This window comes from Malaclemys terrapin, chromosome 24, assembly GCF_027887155.1.
Source record: "Malaclemys terrapin pileata isolate rMalTer1 chromosome 24, rMalTer1.hap1, whole genome shotgun sequence".
Lineage (NCBI taxonomy): Eukaryota > Metazoa > Chordata > Testudines > Emydidae > Malaclemys > Malaclemys terrapin.
The window spans coordinates 5,047,845-5,069,675 of NC_071528.1; the positions used below are offsets into that span (position 1 = coordinate 5,047,845).

A 21,831-nucleotide genomic window follows, 5' to 3' on the forward strand; every position below is an offset into this window, starting at 1 on the left:
CCAAGGGCCATGGCCAAGGCCGTGAGTCAAAATGGTCAGAAGTGGTCACCAGTTAGGGGAGCGGACAGGCCGCTGGCAACTCAGGCATCCATCACTAGAGGCCACTTTTCAGAAGGCTGCCTTGCCCCGCCCAGGGTTTCAGCTGGGAGATGGGTCCCATCTACACTACCTTTGAGCTGTGCGGGAACCAGCCCCAGTGATAGGCCCAGCCGATAAATCTGAGATCCCCACGCCGCTAGCCACTCTTTGGGCTGTTTATGCACCTGGGGGGTAGGAGGGGGGCAGGGGGATCCCGGCTACGCCAGGCACCTCAAACTGGGAGGGGGAATCTGGCGGCTGCAGACGAGCTCAGCTCAAGACAGAAGGCGACTGTAGAAAGCCTGGAGATAACAGGTCCATGACATGGGAAGTGTCGCACTGGGGCGTTATCAGCAGGTCCCATGCTGCACGGCCCTTATCACAACTCTCTCTAGGTCACTGATAAGATAGGGAAATGTACCTACCAAGCACCCCCCCAACGGCAGCCCAGCCTGGCACGAGGCAGGGAGGTGGGAGGGTGGCGGGCCTGAGACAGCCCTAGCCATCGGCTGAGAGTGTGTGAGCGAGTGTGTGAGAGTGAGTGTGTGGGAATGAGGAGAGTGAGTGAGTGAGCGAGTGTGAGTGTGAGTGCGTGTGTGGGAGTGTGTGGGAGAGTGAGCAAGTGAGTGTGTGAGAGTGAGTGAGCGAGTGTGAGCAAGTGAGTGAGAAAGTGAGTGAGTGTGTGCGAATGAGCAAGTGAGAGTGTGCGTGGGTGAGAGTGTGTGTTAGCGCGTGAGAGTGAGCGAGTGTGGGAGTGAGAGTGAGCGAGTGTGAGTGAGCGTGTGTGGGGCGGGGCAGGGCGTTAGATAATGGGGGATGAGAGAGGTGGGGTACAGGACCCCCCTTTCCCCTAACCGATTTGCTTTTGGCTGGGCAGCCAGCACGATCTAGTGAGCGGGACCCGAGGGGGGCTCTGTTCCCAGCTCTGCTGGGGTGACAGTGGGCAAGTCCTTTCCTCTCCCACCTCCTCCCTGCCTGTGCATGCGGAGTGCCAGCTCTCTGGGGCAGGGATGGGCGTGCAGCCCCTAGCGCACGTCCCTGCTTTGGTGCATACAGGAGGATTTTGGGGTGGAGTGGGCTGGTGTGTCCATGGGCCCGGAGTGGCTGGCTTGGGAGGTCGGGAATGAGCTACAGAGCCTCTTGCCCCCAGGTCACTGGTCAGCAGTGACAGGACATGCTGCGCACTGACCTCCACCAGCTGCACTAGCAACCTCAGCACAAGGAGCAGTGACTCCAGGCAGAGAGCAGCGTGCCCAAGGCCCGGCCAAAGCGCTGCCGAGCTCCTGCTTTTCTCATCTCCGAAACAGACACCTAGAAGCGCTGGGATGGACGTAAATTAGCTCCAAGGCTGCAATAATGTCCAGCAGGAGCAAGAGTAAAGGGGGCGAGGTTTAAAGCCCCGGTGTCCCCACCAGCCGTGGCACTGGGCAGAGCCCGGGGGAGGACGTGGCCCAGCTCTGTACGGTTTTACTGCTGCAGTCAGAGGAGAAATTCAAACGCGTCCCTGCTTCCTCTGGCGTTACCTCAGGATGCGCTGCAGTCACTGCTAATGCATCTGGACTCATTTAAAGGGATGAGAAAATGTTTCCAGGTTTCCCACAAAGTCCCATTAAGATCCCAGTATGACTCTATTTTTAGAACCCTCATCAACAAGGCCTCTGAAAAAACACATCGGCATTCCGTTCCAGAAAGTCCTTAAAGGGCCCGCGGCCGCTTAGGCAACGTTTTCAAAAGTGCCTAAAAGGACTTAGGAGCCACTGACTTTCTGTGAGACTCGGGGCCCGATTTCCCAAGGGGTTTATGTACCAGGTGGAGTTTATAAAAGTGCCTAAGTGGTTTAGGTGCCTGAATCACCTGCTTAGGGGGTTTATGAATCCAACTAGGCCTGATCAGCACCTAAATCCCTTTGGCAATCTGGCCTTTATGTGCCTATATCCCTTTTGAAAACGGGAGCCTAGCTCCTAAGTTACATAGGAGCTTTGGGAAATTTGAGCCTTAGTGAGTCCCAGAGCCCAGGGCGAAGCGGGTCCCGGGCAGGACTCCCATATGTTCCTGGGCCGCTGACTCAGCTGACCATGAAGAGCCGGATTCAGTACAGGAAGCCAGGCGCAGAGCTTGTCGCTCCAATGGGAGCAAGCCCCACATCTGCCAGGGAGCGGTTGCCCATTGCCTCCCAGGAAGGAAATGTGGAATTCACCCGTGGGCAAAGGGCCCCGCATGGGGTTTATAGACCCTTTAAATTCCACAAGGCCTAGGTCCTTCTTGAGCTCGGCGAGTCCTCTGCACCGGCTCCTCCAGAATTTAGCCCACCACAGAGCCTTTTGACAAGCAACAGCTCCACGGCCAAGGGTTCCCCAGCCAACACTGCAGCCAAGAAAAAGAGAAACTGACTCGCAACTCGCGAGAAACAAAAGTGAAACTGACACCACCTTCAGCTGGGGCGGGATGGAACTGAACCAGAGCCGCCCGCCCTTCGCTGCAGTCGCCCATCGGCAGATGTGTCCGTGAAACGTGCGATTCCCTAGCACCGCCACCCCAACTCCCTTGTCAGCCTCCCCACCGGGCACAGACTCCACAGCTGGCACCAGCACCTCTCCCCCGGGCCGTGGCACAGCGAGTGCCCCCCTGGCTGGCTGGCATAATGCACGTATTAGAAGACACACGCCAGGGCCTGGCTAATTCTCCTCTGACTTAAATCGGGGATCCAGTGCTGCTCGGCTGGAGCAGGGCCCAGGGTCTGGCCTAGGAGGACTGGTTCCAAGGCGGTGGGGTCAGAACTAGCCCTTCTCCCTCGACATCTGTCTCCAGATACAACATGTGTGAGCCTCCTTGGGCCTGCTCTGCAGACAGCTCGAGTGTCGTCTTAGCCGCTGCTCATTTCCAGCGCGGGCAGCTGTCGCTAGCAATGACCCACACCAGAGCCTAAGCGGGCGATCAGCTTCCTTGATTAGGCGCGGCAGTCGTTAGAGGCCAGGCCTGGCGAGTGGATTAAACCGCCTCGCAGCCGGGGCTTGTATTCCTTTTACAAGCATGCGCCACAAACTGGCTTCTAGTTCAAAGGGTTTCCAGCGGCACGGGGGCTTGGCAAAAAGAGGGGCAGGTCTAGAGGCGGACAGACGTAAAGCACTAGGACAACCCGGACTGTAGGCTGCGGGACAGGACACCGTACGCAATCAACGGCTGCGTCGTTGTCCCCATGTGCTGTACCCTGCGCTGGCCGCAGGCACAGAGCTCCACTCATCCTGCTCCACAATGCGGGATGCGCTCCCCACCCCCGCAGCTAAAGAAGAGTCTCCGCTAGGCGTTAGGCGCCCAGGGACTATGCCCCATAGCTACACAGTGCTGATTCTCTCCAGTAGGGGGCAGAACGGCACACCCTGCCCCAGCCGGTTCCTCATTCAGGAGTGAACTGGAGGGGTGAGACCCCTGAGCCAAGATGGAAGCTGGGGGTGGGAGGGGCCTCACAGGCTAAACCCAGTCATATATCTACGCGCAAAGCAACACAAAGGCCTCAGCACTGAGGCCCAGGGTACAGAGCTCATCCTCCCAAAGTTGGCCAGCGGTGTAGCAGGGAGGGTACCCGGCGGGGTGCTAAGCCTGGCTCTGCCACTGTCCTGCCGTGCGACGCTCTGCAAGTCATGTCTCCTCGCCTCCTTTGCCTTTCCTGGGCAGAAGGGCAGGGACTGTCTCTCGCTTTTTGCATGTCCGGCTCAGAGCCCAACAGGGCTCTGCACTCAGGGCTGCTGCAGTAAGACGCCGGAGGAAAAAGAGACGGCAAGGAGGAGAAAATGCACGCCCAGGCTGGGAAGTGGCTGATCCCTGAGAGCCAGGAAAGGCAGAGCGGGGAGCAGGGGGATTTCCCTTGCTTTTCCTACAAACTCTTCTCCGGGTGCAATTAAAGAGATTTGTTTAATCAACTCTCTGGAGAGGGGAGCGGGAAGGTGGGGTGGGCTTGGAGCCAGCAGCTGTGCTCAGACATGCCTGGTTCGGTGACTCCCGGCCCCTTTGATCATCACCCAGGGCAAGGCACAGCTCTCTCTAGCTTCCCGGATGCGACTGGAGGGTGGGGATTTGTCATCCTTGGGATTGTCAGAACGCCCCAGCCCGTGGCGCGCAGCTCCCTCTCCTGGGCTGCCCCAGGGCTCGATTCCGGCCCACCAGCTCCTCGCAGGCAGGGGCCAAGCAAAGCAATTCTGGCCTGAGAACCCCTTGGGCCTAGACCTGGGCAGCAGCAGAGACCCCCAAAGGCAAGCGGCTATGAGAATTCGGGGCGGGCAGCCTACAGCCCCCCCGCCCCATTCATCACCAAGCCATCTCGCACACCCACACGGCCAGTCCTGCGCACAACTAGTCGGCTCGTCCCCTTCCTTTCACTAATTTACACGCACACGCATTGCTACCGGCGTATGCCCAGGCATTCTCACGCTCCTCTGCCTCCCCCCTCACACAGCTCCTCGTGTGCACACACGCACAGCCTCGCACACCCAAGCATGCCATCTTGCACACATGTACACGCTCGTGCACGCCCCCCCCCTCCCGGCACAGAAACACACCGACACATACACTCTCTCCAACACCCATCTCGCATGCACGGCCACTTCCATCAAAAAACCCTTTACTCTGCACTTTTCAGCAGCGCCGCTTCATTTGTATGCACCCCGTGGTGCACTCTAGCCCAGGCAGACAGGTTACTAGAGGAGATTTTACAGCCGTGCTCAAGAGAGTTCACATTACAGTTCTCTCCACTGTCTCACTTTCCTTAACCCTGGGGGGGAGGAAGGGGAATTGGAGGGAGTGGGGGGGATGGCATGAAGGTCCCAACTCCAGCCAAGCAACGCTGGTGATAAACCTCATCCGTCCCCTGATTTATCTGGAGTTTCATCCCAGTGCTTTGCAGCAAACGCCATGATTGGAGGCTACCGAGGAAAAGCTGGCAAGCCACCAAAGTCACCCTCCCAGGCCGCAGGGGCACGGCTGCTGCAAAGATGGGAGAGGTGTGGGGCAGTGGGGAGCGGCACCCCCCCTCCAAATCAGCCACAGACTCCCTACCACAATATCAGCTGGCTCTCAGTGGCCAGGCGGGAAAAGAACAGGATGGACCCGGGCAGGATCCCCGGCTAAGCTGGCCGGGAAATGGTTTTTGGAGCTGTGAAAAATTTAGACAAACTCACGAAAAGGTTTCCCAGACATTTTTCATCAATGGTTTGCGGGCGTCTGTCAAAAATGGATATTTCCCCCTCTTTTCAGCCACTAAAAGGGGGGCAAAAATTGCCTCCAAACCAAACATTTTTCCATTTTTGGGTGCCAAATATTTTTGGGTTTCAGTTGTGGAATAAAAAAATGTTTTGCTTGTTTGACTTTTCTTTTACACCCTCCCCGCCTCGAATACGGTCAAATTCAGACACCGACCGGATATTTTGGCCTTAGCGCTAATTGCAGATGGACACTGGCAGGAGACGGGGAAGCCATGGTTTAATGCACTTTTAGAGAAACAGCTGATCAATAAATCAATCCTCGGCGCAGTATTTTCCATGCCACAAATATGGGCACAATCTGTGTTACACCGGAGAGCAGGGAGCGCCTCGAAATTCCTTCCTAGGGCTTTGGAATAACTAAGGAAGATGCTGTTTTCCTGACGGGCCAGCCCGTACTTCGTGCAGGAGTTAATTTGGTGCGAGGAGGGGACAGAGCGAGGATGGATGAAGGCAGCTGCATGGCTCTCACTCATCCTCGCAGTGACACCCTCCTGGGCCAGCCGGAACCGGGCTCAGCACAACGGACGGGGTGGCCCGTCAGGAGACCAGCGGCTTCCTTCATTGTTCCAAAGCCCTAGGAAGGAATTTCAAGGCGCTCCCTGCTCCCCGGTGTAACATGCATCGGCCCGTCTCAGTATGCGGGGTGCACACAGATGCCAGCACCGCCCGGCTCGTGGGTTGGCGGCCGGCAGAATGCCAGCCCCTCTCTCCGTGTTTCAGGGTGTCCAAAGCCATCAAACCAAAAAGCAGCACAGAGCCCCCTCCCCAAGCTCCCCGCCCCGGGGCCCAGGAAAGAAAACAAAGCCAACCGGACCCTCCCTGCAGGACCCCTCCTGGCAGAGGCCTGGGGAGGGAGACTGGAGGTCGGCACAAGGGAAGGGAACTCCAGGGCTGAGGGTGGCTTCCTGCCCTCCACCTGCAAACGCGCAGCTCTAGGGAGCCTCCCGGGCGATAGGGGTTATCAGGGCACAGCAGGGGCCTGGATCCAGCCTGCTGCCCCACCGACCAGCCTTAAGGGCCTGTATAGATCAAAGCCAACGCCATGACTGGTGCCTGGGGAGGCTCGGGTGCCACCATCAGCCTGGTTCAGCGAGGCGCTGAACACCTCCGGCTCCATCCAAGCCACAAGCTAGCCGCTGCGTCTCTGAGTGGATCCCAGCAGGCTGCTGAGACAGGGGAGAGATCTGATCTGGTGGTTCCTTCTGGCCTTAAACGCTGGGATTCCCCAACCTAGGAACCCGCCCAAGCCTGAGAAAATCTCAGGCTGAGAGAGAAGCGCAAAGGCAGAGAATTCGGAGCAACAGAGCGGGCTCAGAAAGTCGCGATTGATAACCCCCAGCACCTCGGTGTAACCAACACCCAGTACCTCCTGGGGCAATTCTACAAGACACGCTGCAGGCCCCTTTTGCACCCAGGCCGGGAGCGGTAGGGCTGGGGGGCGGGCGGACGATGGCTCTGCCGACAGACACACGCTTGTAGCCTGGGAGCTGGTGGCCCTGGCTGCGGGAGTCGTGCTGACGGCAGGAGACCCAAGAGTCCGGCTCAGCCCGTGTGTGAACAAAGTGAGAGCAGGATCAGTGGGGGAACTGTCCCCCGAGGGTTTCGCTGCTCACCCGAACCCGCGGCCGTGCAGCCGCGCGCGTGGGTCATTACCGACACTCCGGCATCGCCCAGGAAGAGGCACCGCGGGGAGCATTACTCTGGGCTTGGAAGTATTTCCTTTGCCCTTCCCGCTCCCAACTGACCCCTGCTGCTTTCGGTTCCCGTCCCCCTGTGTGACTGCAGCTGCCATCGCTGGGGGGTTGGAGTCTCGCTCTCCAGTGCCCGGAGGAGACGCTGCAAACCAGAGGCCGGAAAATCGAGTGTCCTCAGAGATTTGGGCCAAACAAGGGCAGCTTGGGCTGTTTGGGGTGTGCGGGGGGAGGGGAACCGATAGGCTGGGTGAGGGTGAAGGAGGAGGGGGGGCAGAGTCTGGAAAACCCAGCTCCTGACACGTCAGGGATGGCTGAAATGCCCCCCATGCCCCTCTGGAAGGGTGATGCAACAAACACCAGAGCTGCTGCGGCCTCCAGCCGCTCGGAGCTGGTGTGGGAAGGGGGAGAAGCCGGTGCCAGGCCGAGCCATCCCGACTGCTGGCTGCCATGCTGGGCGTCCACACCCCATCGCACAGACAGAATCCCGGTGCTTCTGGGTAAGGGGGAGGGAAATGAACAGGGACAAATTAATCCATTGGCCGTGAGTGAGACGGAAAGATTCCCAGCCCACGTGACGCGGGAGAGAGCTGAGAGCCCCAGAATAAACTGAAGTGATTTACTCTGGCGCTACACAGAGAATCGGCTACCCACGACTCCAAGGGAGCCGGCTGTATCCCTGGTGACAACACAAACCCAGAAAGGAAAGTCCCAGTGGTTTGTTTGCCAGGCCGGATCTGCCAGCTGAAAAATTACAGGCTTATAAAACGCATGGGGTGGGCGTGTGCGTTCAAAAAATGTTGGGATCAAAAATAGAGGGCCTGACTCTGATGATCTCCTTATAATTAGAGAGGGAACCTGAGCCACAAAGTTCAGCCCCAGGTCAAAACTCGCCCAAACTTTGGAGAGGGAGTTTTGTCTTGGCCTCTTGTTCCGACGGGGTGAAGCACCCCACTATGCAGCATTCCAGCATTCAGCGAGCTGCTGAGGTCCCAACCGAGACCTCAAACCAGGGCTTGAGCCCTGCATCGCCCTGGCACGGACTCTGCCCGTGGCTGCATTTCACCCCCAGCGTCTATACGGACACCGCGCGGACAAATGCGATGCACCAATTAGATGCGATCGGCAGGGCAAATGTCACCAAAGTTTTTGTGTGTTTGAATAAAGTTTGACTAGGTCATCACGGTCTTGGGGTTAGGGCACTAGACTGAAGAGCCAGGAGAAGGGGGTGTTGTGAGGGGTTCAGTCACTGACCTGTTTTGTGAACTTAGGTAAGTTTCTGTGCCTCGGTTTCCCTTTGTGGGCCTTGTCTGTTTGGATTGTGAGCGCTTAGGAGCAGGGACGTTCTCACTATGTGTGTGTAAAGGGCATATTGGTTGGGGTCACTGCACTGCTAGAATACAATGAATACCCATACCCATCTTCAACTCCCTTTTACAGCACCAGGTTGGAAACGTTCAGGAGGTTATTTCTTGGGCACAAACTAATCCCCAACTGCCAGGGTTTGCAATGAAGTAAATCCGCTGGGCTGTTCTAGTGGCATCACCGCCCATCAGGACGGAGTTCAAGGCACCAGGAACAGGAGAGGACATGGACTCGATCTGTCTCACTGGAGAAGAATTAGGCTGGGGTCTTTAAATAGCACATGGACCCACCCCCTTTTTCAAAGGGATCGCTAAAGAAAGCCTGGCAAGGCCTCCCCCACACTGCGCTTGCTTTTACCGGATAAGTATCAGGCATGTCAGCTCTGATTGGCCCTGGAGTTGCTGGAGATAGGACGGCCGCTTGCCCGGTTCTACACCAGACGGGCTCTCCTTTGGGCTGATTTGTCCCCTCTCTGGTACCGGGCCACAACCAGACGTGGTTCTGTCCGGTATTGCATGGGGGACGCCCTTTGGAAGAGTGCGCTGCTCCGGCTCCACCAGCGTGACCTCGCACGCACCGTGCATACTAGGCATGCTGCTGGGGGCGGGTCAACCAGGCCGGGGTGGGAGGTGCCGAAATGTTCGGTATCGCGGGAACGTGGAGGCCTTGTTAGGATGCGTCTTATGCCCTCTCTACCCAGGGTGCTCAGTCTTTAGCAACGGCTTTCTCCCCCGCTGGAGTTCACTGGGTGTGAATCAAACCAAACCAAAGCCAAAGGCTCCGTCTCACTGCAGAGCATCCGGCGCGCTCGGCGCCTGGGTCTGAGCCTTGCCTGGCTGTGAGCAGCCCTGCTGCAAAGCCCTGCCCAAGCGGCTGTGCCCTCGCTGGCACTGTGCTTCTCCCGCGTGTTGCTAGGATGTATCCTGTGGGCACATCCCAGGGGCTCTCTGCTGCAGTGAGCTCAGCCGCTCGGGGATTGTGGGATAACCCGTCTGTCCTACTGGGCACAGCAGGGACCTGTGGGCAGGCGCTGGAGGACTAGCAGCACGGAGTGGTTTGGCCTCAGTCACATTGCAAAGCAGGTTCCCAGCCTGAGTCAGGGCAGGGCCTGAACCTGACCCACCCTCCAGCTGGGCGGCCCAGCACAGAGCTCAAACACCACCCCCCTTGGGTGAGAGGGTTTTGTTTGTGGACAGGAGCGGGGTAGGGGCAATGCCAGGTCCAGAGCCTGGGTTAACTCGGCATTAAACCGCCTGCTCTACACATGGCATGTTTCCCAGTAGAGCAACGTCGGTACTGGTACATCTCCCAAGCCCTGGTGTGGGTGCGAGTATAAAGATGTCTTAGCCCTTCCTGGCCAGGTCTAGCTCTATTGGTCTGAGCACTTTTATACCAAGGTAACTGTGTCCACACTGTGGGGTGGGGTGGGACGGATTGAACGTACACCTGTATAGTTACAGTCGTGCACCTACAGATCTCTCCCTCGCTCAACAACCCAACTTTCATTTATGCACAGACTATTCCACACTAGACGGGACCTGAGTTGCTCATGGAAAAAAACCAAGGAGAACATAAAACAACTTCCAGGCCCTCTTCAGCCATCACAAGGCCAATTTCTCTGTTCCTCGCGTCACCTCTACACTTCCAAACGTTTCGAATCAGCACTAAGGCTGGCTCCAGCCCCCAGCTATAACCTCCCAACATGCTTAATCCAGATCCTGATTTTACTGCTTGGGACCAACGCTAACTGAACTGCCAGAGCCTCTGGGAAGAGTAAAAGTGAGCAACACCAGGAAGCGATGTCACTGAGGCCATTTGAACTACAACTCCCAGAATGCTCCTGTAACCAGCATGCCCTAAAATAAAGCCACAGACCATGTTTATCAGTTCCCAGCGCCCTTAAAGAGACACTGTCAGGAAATTCAGGCCCGACATTGAGATTTTGTTTATTAAAATCTCCGATTAATAGAAATACTCTCTTGATTTCCCCCCCCCCAATGTCATTAGGAGCAGTTTTTTTTTTATTTTAATGTAATCTCCCCACCCGCTCTTTGCAGCTTAGCAACCCAAACATTGCAGTATGGTGCCAGCACATGAGAATCTGAGGAGTCTGTTTTCATTGCCAGGCTGAGCAAAATGCTGCAAATAAACCAACCGCAGAAAGGAGGAAAAGAAAATTAGATGCCTAACATTAATTATTTAAGGGTGTTTTGGTAACCCAGATGAGGGTTAATAATTTAATGTATGGAGCCCAAGTCGGCTCTTAGTTGTACTGTGTGAGTCCATCGAAACTGACGCAGTTTGTAAATCAGAATCACATCTGGCCATTGGTTTTAAACAAACAGTGTCCAAAAAGGGGCAACTAAACAATCTGTGCTATATCCCAGAGGACGCCGGTCTGCCCCGACTCCCCGGAAGTCAATAGAATTTCCCTGGGGGAGCTGACAGAGGCAGCTAGCTCAGATGCACAGACACACAAATACATCCATACATTGAAACACACAAAGCAAGACCCTGCCATCTCCATGTTACTGATCTGACCCGTCCCTGCACCCCACGGCTCCCCGGCTCTGAGCTCCCTGCTCGTATCCGGGTTCATAAATTGCACTGAAAAGGGGATCTATTTTTACCGACCCAGCTTTTAAAATTAGATCAGGAAGAAGGAGCCAATCCTCTGCTAAGCCATTGCAGAGCATGAGGGCACGGCTGGGAGACGTGGCCGAGCCCCCGGCCGCCTGTGTCCTGCACGGTGGAGGGTGGGCACAGACAGTGGGAGAATGAGAGAGAGAGAATCGTGAAGGTTACATTTAAAGAAGGGGCCCATTGTTTTTCCCAAACAATGCGCAGCAGATGGGAGAATCGAAAGTATGTTGCAACCTTCCCCCCACACACACACACAACCCACGAGTTCCTAGCTAGTTACCCCTCATGTTTCAGCACATGATCTGAGATCACTGCTGGAATTCACTGCCCGAGCGGCTGTCTCGTCTCCTCTGACCTCCCCTTGCCAAGAGGTACCAGGGCTCCCCTTTTTGAACACCTGAGGCCCAGTCCCGCAGGACCCTGGAGCCAAGCCAGACAGCACTCTCAGACCTGGGCTCGGAGCCACCAGCCCTGCCAAGTCATTTTCCAGCACAATTCAACCGAGGTTCATTTGAAGTGAGGTTTTCAAGGCACTCCCTCTTAGGAAGGACTATTTTCTTCACGGATACCCACACCCGGGGGACCTGGTTCTCCTCCGCCTGACGCCAGGTGTCACTGGGCTGAAGGCATGAATGGGCCCAGCGGGAGGAAACCAGCAGAGCCCCAGTGTGAGTGGAGCTGGGCATCTGACCCCCTTCACAGAAGCCCCCACGTGGGCTGTGGAATGAGGACAAAACAGCACAACTGCCAAGCACATCTCCCGTCCCTCCCCCACCCAGATAAAGACCTAGTCAAAGGGTGGGGGGAGGAATTCAACGGTCGGGGCTCAGCAGGTGGGGGCTTATCAAGTGAGACTACAAGATCATGTGGTTCCCCAGGCCAAGGTCGGTATCAGAGAGCGGTAGCAATGACACATGGGAAGGCCCGATGTCACCTTTCCACACGTCCATACACACCTTGTCCAAAGCCGCACTGCTCCCTACACACGTGCTGCGTTTCCTTTTGACCACATACTTTCTCCCACAGCTCCTACCCCTTGGGTGACGCTGGGTAACGACCCCCTTCTCTGGGAGTTTTAAATACCCATACAGGGCTCCCCTGGTCAGCGTTTGCACACGGTTAGTTCCCTGGATCTTCCCCAGGAGCAGAGGTGGGTCCACCCGGAACCCGGGATCTAGGCACCTCCAGACTTGCACCTGAATGCAGATTCTGGCCCTGAACTTAACTGCTCGTCTCGGAAACCCTGCAAGCGTCTCCTCAGCTCTGCCACACCAAACGTGGGACCAAGACCTGACGAGCATCCAGGAGATGTGACCAAACCCTAGGGTGACCAGACAGCAAGTGTGAAAAATTGGGACAGGGGGTGGGGGGTAATAGGTGCCTATATAAGAAAAAGCCCCCAAAATCGGGCCTGTCCCTATAAAATCAGGACATCTGGTCACCCTACCAAACCCATCCGCAGAAGAGGAAAGCTCAACTGGTATGGGAATCCCTGATGCGGGGTAAGCCCAGAGGAAAAGCCTGTCCCAGGCCAACAACTGGAATAACAACGAGGGAGCGACCGCCAGAGGCCCAATTCTCCTGCCCTGTGTGTGGTCATTTACTCCGGTGTGGCCCCAGGCACTAGTCACTGGCTGCACAAGGGCCAGAGGTGGGAGCTGAAGCTGCTGTGGGCTCGATGCAGGAATCCCTGGGTGGATTCTCTGGCCTGTGCTGTGAAGGAGTCAAACTAGATGATCACAGTGGTTCCTCTGGCTTTAATCTATAGGAAGTTTCCCCAGGAGCATTTTTCTTTAGGAACTCAAGTTAAGAGTTCATAGACTCATAGAACTGGAAGGGACCTCGAGAGGTCATCTAGTCCAGTCCCCTGCACTCAAGGCAGGACTAAGTATTATCTAGAGTTACCCCTGGCTGGGACAGTCCTACCTTGTCTGCAAACCAGGGGGTGGATGGACTCAACCAGAAATAATAATAAATAATCATTAATCAGCAGCTCACCCGCTTTCTTGCTTCTGCAGGCCGAGCTTATTGCACACACGAGGGGCTCCTTGCAGTAATAATAATAATTAATTGCACTCCTAATAAATTGTCAATCTAAGGCACCTTCCAGTGAGGATCTTAAAGCACTTTGCAGTTATTAATTTAGCCTCAGAGCTCCCCCGTGGAGGTAGGTGACTGTCACTGTCCCCATTTTACAGATGGATAAACCAAGGCACAGAGGGGGGAGAAGTGCTTTGCCCGAGGTCACACCCCGGGAGCCAGTGGCAGAGCTGAGAGCGCGGGGCACTAACTGCTAGCGCATGCTGCTGTCCGAGGGGATAGGAGTGAATCTGGGTCCGGTGGAGGGAAGCCCCGTGTCAGGGAGAGGCAGCTGGAGCGTGTGCAGTCGCGTCATCGTGCTCCTGGATCGGAATCAAGGCCAGCATTGCAGAGCCCTGGCCAGCGCTGCACTAGGTGGAGGTGCCTTGCCAGGGCTATTTTCGTGCTGCTAGGTCCTGAGACTTTAAACAGCAACGCCAGCCTTGGACGAGCTCTGGCAGGGAAGGGATGATCCCAGAGCTGATGCTCACCCCCACCCCCCGGACTCCCCAAGCCAAACGAGGCTCCCTGCCGGGCATGCGTGGGAGCGTCTGCTCCTGGCTGGTCTCAGTTCCGTGCCACGGTGGGAGAGACCCATTCGATGGGCACAACTGTTATTCTGGCTGCACTGGGCTAGTGGTGACTGACAGGTGGCAGGCCAACTACCAGCCCCCCAAGACATCTGGTCCCCAGCAGGTGCTAACCTAGGAGGGGCTGTCTAGGGAGCGAGGCGTGTGCATGGGGATAGGAAGGACGGAGAGAAGGAAAGAGCTGAGTTCAAGATCTTTAAGGTTACAAAGTCAGAACTGAGGAAACACCACAGTTAATGTCACTCATGCAGCCTCTCGCATGTGTGTTTAACTACATGATCACAAACCGTCTTGGCTCAATAGCCGTCTTCGAATCTAGGCCCTTCCGTTTCCAGCCACAGGCCTGTCCCACTGCAGCTCTAGAGAGGGACAGGACACACGCTTTGCCAGCAGGCTACACAGTTAGTGGCTGTGGTGGGGTGTCAGGCTTCTTGGGTTCCCTTCCTGGAGCAGGGAGCAGAGCATGGTCTAGTGGTTAGAGCAATGATTGCCGCCAGCAAAGTCAAGCACACAGATTTGGCACCTTCCCTCCCAAAGGCAGCATGGCTGAGTCGATGAGATGTAGCTTTGGCATCTGAGACCCTTGGGTTCTATTTCCAGACATGGTCTTGTGCAAACTCAGTTGCCTGATTTGCAAAATGTGGGGGGAACGACCATCACCAGGCTCCTGGGGCAGGAACCTGAGGCCTGTCTCAGACACGCGGGTTGGGAACTGCCCAGAAATACTAATGCCAGTAAAAGAGGTGAGACCAAAACCCAGGGGCTTCTCTCCCCCTTTCTCCAAGAGACACAGGCAGGTGTAACACGGCTGTCATGTGCACGACACGTGGCAAGTCTGGCACAGGGGGCTAAGACAGGGGAGGTTAGCCTGGTCCGGGGCACTGCCTCCTGGGTGATCAGCTAAGCCTTAGGGATCCTCCTGTCCCCGTGGCTTGTCTGTCTCCCCTTGAGTGCAGATCTGTGGGCCCCTACCCACACTCAGTGGAGGGGGCAGCATGTGACCCTGATGTGGGGGTTGCAGGAAGGGGAAGCAAGAATCAGGTTAAAGCCATAGGAAAGTCCAGCCCCAGAGGGACTGACTGGCAGACTGAAGGAGAGGTGAGCGGGGTGTCTTGCTATTCTCCTGCCCCACTGACATCACCTTCCTTCTGGGGGGCAGTTGGGGAGCTGAGGGGCTGGGACCCCAGAGCAGACCGAGCCTTTGGTCCTTGCCCTTTCTCCTCCCCTCTTTTCAGTGTAGCTCCCAGCGCTAGAACAGACCCTCACAGTCGCTAAGGAGCAGAGGGAGGAGAGATTCATTTAGCTCAGGGGTAGGCAACCTATGGCACTCGAGCTGATTTTCAGTGGCACTCACACTGCCCGGGTCCTGGCCACCGGTCCGGGGGGCTCTGCATTTTAATTTAATTTTAATTGAAGCTTCTTAAACATTTTAAAAACCTTATTTACTTTACATACAACAATAGTTTAGTTCTATATTCTAGACTTAGAGACAGAGACCTTCTAAAATCGTTCAAATGTCTGACTGGCACGCGAAACCTTAAATCAGAGTGAATAAACGAAGACTCGGCCCAGCACTTCTGACAGGTTGCGGACCCCGGATTTAGCCTGAGCAAGTGGGCCCTGCAGCAGGGAAGGGGTTACTCAGATGCAAAGGGAAGGCTGGCTGCTCAATAATTAAATAAATATCAAGAATCAATATGGACAGAGCAAGCGATCCAGCCTCCCCCTCCAACGTGGCCCTGCCTCGGCCGAGTTTTGGTGGAATATGCAAAGAAACTTTCAAGTGAATATTTTATTCACAAAAAGCAACCACACAAAGCACACACTCACGGAGCCCACAACAGTAACACACAACACAACCAGGGAATATTCTCTCCTGTCAAATAACACACACAACACCAACTGTGAACACAGCCTAAAAGAACACCCACATACCATATTGCAGCCTATGTTTTATCAACTAACACACACAACACAGGGCCAGTATGCTGTGATCTAAAGTAACACCCGCGGTCAATATGTTATAACCCAATGTAACACAAACCCACACAATAGTCCCAGTGATCCCCTAAAACAACACACAGAGAGGGAATATTTGATGACCTAGAGTAACACAATGCACAACACAGGTAGTGATCCTTGCCACCCCCTTTAAAATAACATGCACATAAAATACACAACACCCAGAGACTATTTTATCACCTACAGTAACACAACCACCCACAATGAATAGGTTATCATTTAAAGCAACACGCCCATAATCAATATTTTAATAACACAAACACAATATACCCCAAGAAAATATGATCCCTCCAAAGATCACACACAACACACGCCGTGAATATTTGTGACCTACACAATACACACTAGCCACGGTGCACAGATTATCCCCTAAAATAACACACAGAGACCCACACAGAGTTGCTCCTAGAGAGTCCACACACACACACACACACACACACGAGCCCATGTGATTCCAACTTCGTACAAAGTTAGATCATTTCGAAGAAAAACGGCCCCCATCACGCCCGAAAGGCGCTTCCCCGCAAGCCCAGACCGGGGGGGGGGGACACATGTGCCGTTCGGTGCAGAGGAAAGTTTCACGTGTATTGGGGGGGGGGGCGGAAAGCAATTAGTTATAGACCGATTATTTCCCCTCTAAATGCCCATGAAGGCAGGAGTGCCCCGAGGCGAGCCGGCTGCGAACTGCCAGTCGCTCTTTTTAATTACACCCCAAATGCCCCCCCCATTCCCCCCTCTCTCCCCAAAGCCCCCCCAACCCCTGCAGTCTCCCTGCGCCCATCCACCTCCCGCCGCATGACCAAAAACAAGCACCCGACCACACTCGCAACCCTGCGAACAACACAGCCCCAGTGAAAGTGAAGGGGGGGGGGGGAATCACTAGACAGAAAAAAACAACCACCACCCTACTAAAAACAACCGGCAAGAGCCGAGCGTCATCCCTGCTGCAGACAGCCCGGATCTTCACACACACCAGAAATCCCGCCCTTTTCTTTAACTGTACAACTATTTTGCACTAATGGTGGCAGAGAAATTACTCCACCGAAAAAGCCCCGAGCTCACCAGAGGAAGCAAATCTCTCTCTGCCCGCATCCCACTTACTAACACAAGCCAGCCAGCAGAGAAGCAGGGGCTCGAAGGGAAGCAGCCCGAGGGGATTTGGGGCGGCAGGGAAGGAGAAATGGGGGGGCTGTTACCTGAGTTAAGCACAGAGGAGACGAATACATCCCGAGTTGATCTGGGAAACTGACTAATTGCAGAAGAGAGACCCAAGGCGCAAAAGTTACTGAGTCATTTCGAAGGCTGTAGCAGTTTTCCCCCGTCTCCTTCTCCGGAATCGCTCTCTTCTCTGGAGATGGATCGCAGGCAGGGGGGGGGGGGTGTTGGGCGGGACCCCAAAACCAGAGAGAGCGAAAGATCCAACTTTAAGAGGAAAAAAAATCAACCCGAAAGCTAAGACAAAAAAGACTCATCCTGGGGGAGGGGGGATAGATCTCCGACCCCCCTATAAGATCCCCCCCAAATACGAAGTGGAGGGGGACAGAGGGGGAGCGATCGGGGAAGTTATAGGGAAATTCGCTCCATTGGAGACACGGGCACGAGAGAGAGAGAGAGGAAAGAAAGAATGAGAAAATGAAAAAAAAAAAAGGAGCGAGGAATGAAGTGACGTTATGAAAAAGCCCATCCCAAAATATTACATCCCATTTAAAGATGCAGGATCCCCCTTTTGGCTGATAGCTGCGCCGCTGCAGGGCAAAGCGGCGCTGGGAGTAGGTTTTGCAGGGAGTTGGGGGGGGGCAGAGTGGGGAGATGTGGGGGAATGCCTAGGTTCCGGGGCGGGGGGGGCACAAGGTGGCTGGGAGATGCCAGGGCTTGCGGAGCGGCTGGACAGAGCCTATCGGATCAAAACTGCAGATTCATATTCGTCTGCTGGGGAAGCGCCAAAGGAGACGTTGAGGATTCAAGCCCCAGTGGATGGAGGTTCTGGGGAACAAACTGTACCAGGGATGGTGTGTGTGTCACACACACACTGTCAACTTGATATCCAGTCGCTAGACAGACACATGCGTCTTCCCCCGACGGGAACTGCCCCAGGCCAACACCCCCCCCCCCCCCAGGAAGCCCCCCAGGGTTGCTGCTCTGGATTGGGGGGGGGGATTGGTGCCCCTGGAAAAAGAGCTGGAGGAAGGGCATCGCCCGATATTATGTCGGGGGGAATCGTCTGTTAACATCTGGACTCAGGGCACGTAGACAAAACAACAACAACCACCCAGCAGCGCCTAACAGCCCCTCCAGGTCACTCTCCTTCCTACCAGCCGCCGCCGGCTTAGAGGGAAACAGACCAGGCCAGAAGCGACCCCGGACACAGCCCGAGCTCACCAGCACAGGCACCGATTGCAGAGCAAAATCCAGATCTACAGACTCGGTCCCCAGCGCAACAGGCCGAAGCGGCCCTTGGAAATGTTAGTAACAAATCAATAGCCAACCGTGACTCTAATCGCGCTGTTACCAGCCCCCCCCCCCCCCCCGCCCCGGGAACCCGACTTTCTGCATGGCCCCCCTCGGCTCACACCCTGCGAGCCGGCCATTCACACCTCAAACCCCGCTCACTCCACACGCTTGGGTTTATTTACTTCGTTTTCTCTTTTTGCTGCAGTCAGGCGAGTTAACTTCTCCCGGGGTCGCTCCGTTTTCGAAGTGGGCGAGGGGGGATGCTAACATGAAGCGACAGGTGAACATTAGATGACACATCTGTCAGGTTCGTAGATTCCTTTAGTCCAGCCGCGGCTAAGAGTTTGCAAAGCGGGGCGGGGGGGGGGAAGCGGGGGGGGCAGTTGCTCAGTTCAAAATTAGTAACATCACTTCGCCTCCTTCCTCAACACAAACAGCACAAAAAGAACAGAAAAGAAAACACCCCCCCCCCCAGTCAAGCAGCAAACTCCAAACCACGAATTCTCCCTGCATACAGCGGAAAAAACAAGCACCAAAAATTTCTGGAGGCTTTAATCAAACTAATTAGAGGGGGGGAACACGTATAGAAAAAAACAAAGGGAATCCCTGCTTTATAATTCTGAAAGTGAGACCTCAGCCCTTCTCTGCCATGGCAAAATGTCAGACTCTCGAGGTTTGCGATTTTTGATTGACTCCCTCAACTTCTTTTTTAAATTGCGTTGATCTTAGCAGGGACCTTAAACAAAAAGAATATGGGAAAAGTCCTCTCTGGTTAGGAAATGTTGCAGGATTTGGAGGCGAATATTAAAATGAAGGGTTTTGCCTAAATCCGGAGTTTGGAGTCGAATTGTATCCTGTGTCTATTCGGTGTGTGGTTTATGAAATGGCAATGTCTTTACAGCCACAGCTGTCTTTCTATATAAGACCAAATGTAGTAGCATCTACTTATAATTATAGGACAAAATATATCCGCGTAGCTTTCCACCTTATTTTCCTACTAGTCCAGACACCTAATTAATCATAGCATCTCCATGACCAATTAGAAACCCTTGGTTTTCCCCTGACACTTTTGCTTTTCCAAACTCCACAGTGCTTTTCTCGGCAAAAAAAATTCCAGAGGTCACCCCCGACCCCCCGCGAAGTATTTTCTGCAGAAGAAAGTTCTCTGCGCGTTTGATTTTCTGCGTGTTGCAACGTATTGCAGGCGGGAAGGGTTCGTTAGAGATTCCCAAATTCACTCTAGGCTGCAAAGTTTGTAAGCGGGAGAGTCCCGAAGTTGCTAAGCACTGGGGCGGGTGGGGGTTCCCTCACTTCTCCCCTCGGCAGTGCAGGTTGGAAGGGATTCAAGGCCTAGAGCTGATAGGATCGATCGGAGAGGAGGCCTAGGGTAAGATGTTATGTGTTAAACACCTACCCACTGCGGCAGGCAGCTCGCTCTGCATACGCCACCCCGACGGCTTCCCCCTCTGTACGTGGACAAACCACCTTCTCTTTTGCTTCTAAGGTCAAAGGGATTTTAGTTTTGGTCCAAGTTTTTTGGAAGCATCATTAGAAGAAAACAGTGTTTCTTCCCTTTCATCGCGGGAGCAGAGAGCCGCTCTGAGATTTTCTCCCCCTGCCCTCATCAAAATGTGGCCTTAAAAAAGAAAACTTTTGTGTCGGCGTGGAACAAATCTGCGTCCTTATCACGTTTTTTGAAAGCCCCCTTTTGGGGAGCGTTGATTTCTCGGCAACTAGCAGAGCCAAGCAAAAGGCCAAAGAAGCAGATTTGCTCGGAGAACGGGGTGGTTGTTTTTTGTTTTGTTTTTTTAAATCTCTTTAAATAAAACAGCCCCCAAACCTCGAGGCTATTTTTGGAACGAGAACTGAAATTCGCTTTTAGTTTCTTTGGTGCTGTGGTGGCAGGGGAGGGCTGCAAAGTGTCTCCGCTTTGAAACACCACGTTTGGGGGCCCTGATCCGCAAGGGGGGGATCCGCGGGGTACGTGGCCTGTCTCCCTCCCCGCAGCAGCCCGCAAGCCCTGAACTCTGCTGGCCCTGGCAGGCCCGGGCTACCAGCTGGTTAGAGAAGCGGGTGCTCCGGCAGCTGGCATGCAGGCTGGGGGCGGGGGAGAGGCGGGTGTGCATTTCGCACCGGAGGGGGCCGCGCTCCGTTCCCCCCCGGGCCCTGCCGGGCCAGCTCAGGCAGGTGGGCATGAAAACACAGCGGGGGGGGGGGGGGGGGGAGGGGAAGGGCAGCACCGCAGGGTGCGCAGCCGGGGCTTGATCGCGCCTCTGCTGGGCGTCACTGCCAAGTTCAAGTCGGTGCGGCTTGCAGTCCTCTCCGCCCCTTTCCGAGCGGCCATTTTCCGCTACATCCAGCTCTTCGCCTGCTGAGCAACCCTGGGCTGCGGAGAGCTGCCCCCCCCCCCCCTCCCCAGCACCTCGGGGGAGGGGGCGGGGAGGAGTGGCAAAGAAACTTCCCCAGCAATAACCATCTCCCTCCCCCGCCTCCCCCCCCCGGACGATACAGCATGAAACTCTGCCTCGCAGGCAGCTCCTGGTCACTTCTGCATCCCTCCCCTCCCGGCTGCGTCCCCAGCCTGCACCTTAGCAGGGCAGCCCCCCCCAGCCCAGACCCAGGCCGGGCACATCCCCCCATCTCCCCTCCCAGCGCCCCACGCATCTGCTTTGCCATTGCGGGGCAACCAACAGACCCCCGCCGCCCCCACCCGTCAACTTTTGCTGTTTGGTCCATCCACCGAAGCGGGGAGGGGGGAGGTAGAAGAGAAAAGGAAACTGACAGGGAACCTACCATCGCCAAGTGAAATTAACGAGGCTCCAGACCAAGTTGCAGCCAATGGAAAAGGGAAAAAAAAATCTACAATTTGTGTTTTCCACCAACAAAAAGAGAGAAGGAAAAAAAACCCAAAGTGTCCTCAGAGTTGGCTCATGTCTCCGGCTCCTTCTCGCTCTGAGCGCCCATGTCAGTGTCCCCAGCGTGGCTCGGGTGTATTGTTATTTTGGTTGTGGGCTGTTTGGGTTGTGTGTTGGGTTGGGGCTGGGCCGAGCGCGCACACACGGGCATCTGCTCTCCGGTCGGCGCGGCGCGGCTCCCGGCTCAGCTCAAGGAGGTGCCTGGCGCTGCGTGAGTCAGGAAATGGTCCTAAGCCCCGAGGCCGGAGGGGAGCAATCGCAGCCGCTTCCCAGGGTCCCCCAAGGCGCCTGTGACAAGTCTCCTCTCGGCGGAGCGGCGGCGGCGGGTCGGTTCTTGTGACTATTGGGAGGCCATCGCCCCCTCTGCAGCTATGGGAAATAAAAGCTCACATCTTCCCCTCCCCCCCCAACACCAACTCCGGACGGGCATCGCTCCGGATTGCAGCCGCCCGCCGGCACCCCCCCTTCCCCATCGCATCCCTCCCCTTCTCTCCTCCCCCCGCCGCGCCGCAGCCTCCTCCTCTTCCTCCTCCCCCTCGCCAGGACACCGGGCAGAGCCGCACGGGGGGATCCCTCGCCTGGTGGAGGCGGGGAATGGGGCTTCTTCCCCCCCCCCCCCGCGCCCGGGGGGCGAGCCGAGGCGTCCGCTGAGCCGCCGCGGGATGTCGGCGATGGTAGGGGGGCGGCGGCGGAGCAGGGGCTGTGCCCGCATCCTAGCAGGAGCCCGCAGGCTAGACCGAGC

The 21,831-nt window shown here is 55.7% G+C and overlaps 1 protein-coding gene across 2 annotated transcripts in view; it reads right to left on the reverse strand.

Annotated features, from left to right (window-relative positions):
- Positions 1-21,520, reverse strand: part of NFIC (nuclear factor I C) — a 144,286-nt gene extending 122,766 nt beyond the window's left edge. The window contains exon 1 of one of the 2 annotated variants that reach the window (XM_054013466.1): positions 16,920-17,044. In XM_054013466.1, the coding sequence (XP_053869441.1) occupies positions 16,920-16,949 (30 nt within the window). In that variant the 5' untranslated portion in view covers positions 16,950-17,044. Of the gene's footprint in view, positions 1-16,919; positions 17,045-20,967 lie in introns of those variants that run through there. The other variant, XM_054013465.1, reaches the window with a different exon arrangement.
- Positions 21,521-21,831: the final 311 nt, after the last annotated feature.